This window comes from Aplysia californica, unplaced genomic scaffold, assembly GCF_000002075.1.
Source record: "Aplysia californica isolate F4 #8 unplaced genomic scaffold, AplCal3.0 scaffold00107, whole genome shotgun sequence".
In the NCBI taxonomy this organism is placed as follows: Eukaryota; Metazoa; Mollusca; class Gastropoda; order Aplysiida; family Aplysiidae; genus Aplysia; species Aplysia californica.
Window position 1 is genome coordinate 892,750 of NW_004797377.1, and position 1,563 is coordinate 894,312.

Consider the following 1,563-nt stretch of genomic DNA (forward strand, 5'->3'; position numbering starts at 1 on the left):
CCCCCACCCGCCCCCACAATCTATCTCCCTCTATCTATCTATAACTGTCTATCTTTTCATCACTCGTTCCCTACTATCCCTCTCTTTCTCTCTCTGCCTAGTGCTTTCTCTCACCCTCTTTTTTTTAATTTCTTGCTTGCCCTAGCTTTGTTTTTTCTCTCCATATTTCTCTTTTTCTGTTATATTTCTTTTTTGTCTTTGAGAGAAATAGAAACATTGAGATAGAATTACTAGAACATTCTTCGTCGTCGGAAAGACTCACCTTTGCACCCCACAAAAGGAGAACTTGGATCGTACTCTACATATATATTAATATGTAAAGTCAGCTTCTTTTCGACTTCGGTTAATATACCCAAGTGCAGCTACTTCGTTCAGTTTATTTATTTTACTGCTTTACATCGTGACTTCGCAAGTCCTGTACTGCTACATGAAACTTGGTATTGTATTAATTGAAAAGAAAGGCTTGACCATGAGAGAAATTGAAGCCCACTGACACATAATACACGGTTGCTTCATTTGAGCTTAACGACTCCATTCCCAGATGCTTTATTTCCAGTAACGAACTCTATAATACATCACCATGACTTTAATACCTCCCCGACCACCGTTCTAAAAGAAATGACGTCATTAAACAAAATATGTGTTTAAGTAATAACAAGTTCTTCCCTCTTACCGTTCCTAAGACCATCTTATCCACCCAAGCCTCAAAATGTTTCCCTCCTTTACCGCATCTGGTCGCTGCATTTGCCTAAGGCATATCCTGAATTAAAATTATAAAAAGTGATCCAGACAAAACTTCTTTGGATAAGTAACTATGGCTCAAATTAAAGAAATATTTTTGTCAAATGAATGAAACAAGAAAGAAAACGTTTAGTAGTATTACGCAAAATATATTAACCAATATCTTTACACATGTTATAGTGTGTATCATTTATCTATAGCCCCAATTCGTGTCACAGGGAAAATTAGGGACTTGTTGTGGCTTTTTTTTCTCTTTTCTGACCGAAAGGAAATCTATTCTTCTGTCGTGAAACATTGTCTTATCACAACATTCTTTCTTTTCTCACGATGTTCTGAAAAACGAAATAAGCGCTTCAAAATGTGTGCTTTTTTTTTTCTTGTGCTTGTTACACTGCAACTTTTCATTTCTTATTTTTTTCTATTGCTCTCAACCATTTCAGATTCGTACATTTCTTTTTTGCTGTAAACACATATTCAGTGAATAATTTACTGGCTTAAAACAAGGAATCGTTTTCCATTTCTCGCTTCGGTCTGTATAAACAGCAATGTATCCATACTTTTGTTTACAAGTGGTACCATTTGAACTTTTTAATTGTATGTAAAAGCCTACAATGGACACTGGATGAATTGATTTATATCTGTAAAAATCCCCTCTTCAGTGCGGCCTCGGCTCCAATCACGTGAACCAACCATCACGGAGCTGGGCAGCGAATCCGTCAAACTGACATGGAAACCTGCGGAACTTCCTTACTATTCTCGTCACACAACTCCCATTTCCTACTCTGTTGAATACCAGGTAAAGAAAAGAACGTTTTACAGCTT

At 36.8% G+C, this 1,563-nt stretch overlaps 1 protein-coding gene across 1 annotated transcript in view; it reads left to right on the forward strand.

The window, feature by feature from the left end:
* The window catches only part of LOC101850947 (obscurin), a gene marked incomplete at its 5' end in the record, with an annotated part of 65,247 nt that overhangs the window by 4,911 nt on the left and 58,773 nt on the right, over nucleotides 1–1,563 (forward strand). Inside the window, 1 exon segment of the mRNA XM_035969032.1 lies at nucleotides 1,401–1,537. Within this exon segment, the coding sequence (XP_035824925.1) occupies nucleotides 1,401–1,537 (137 nt within the window).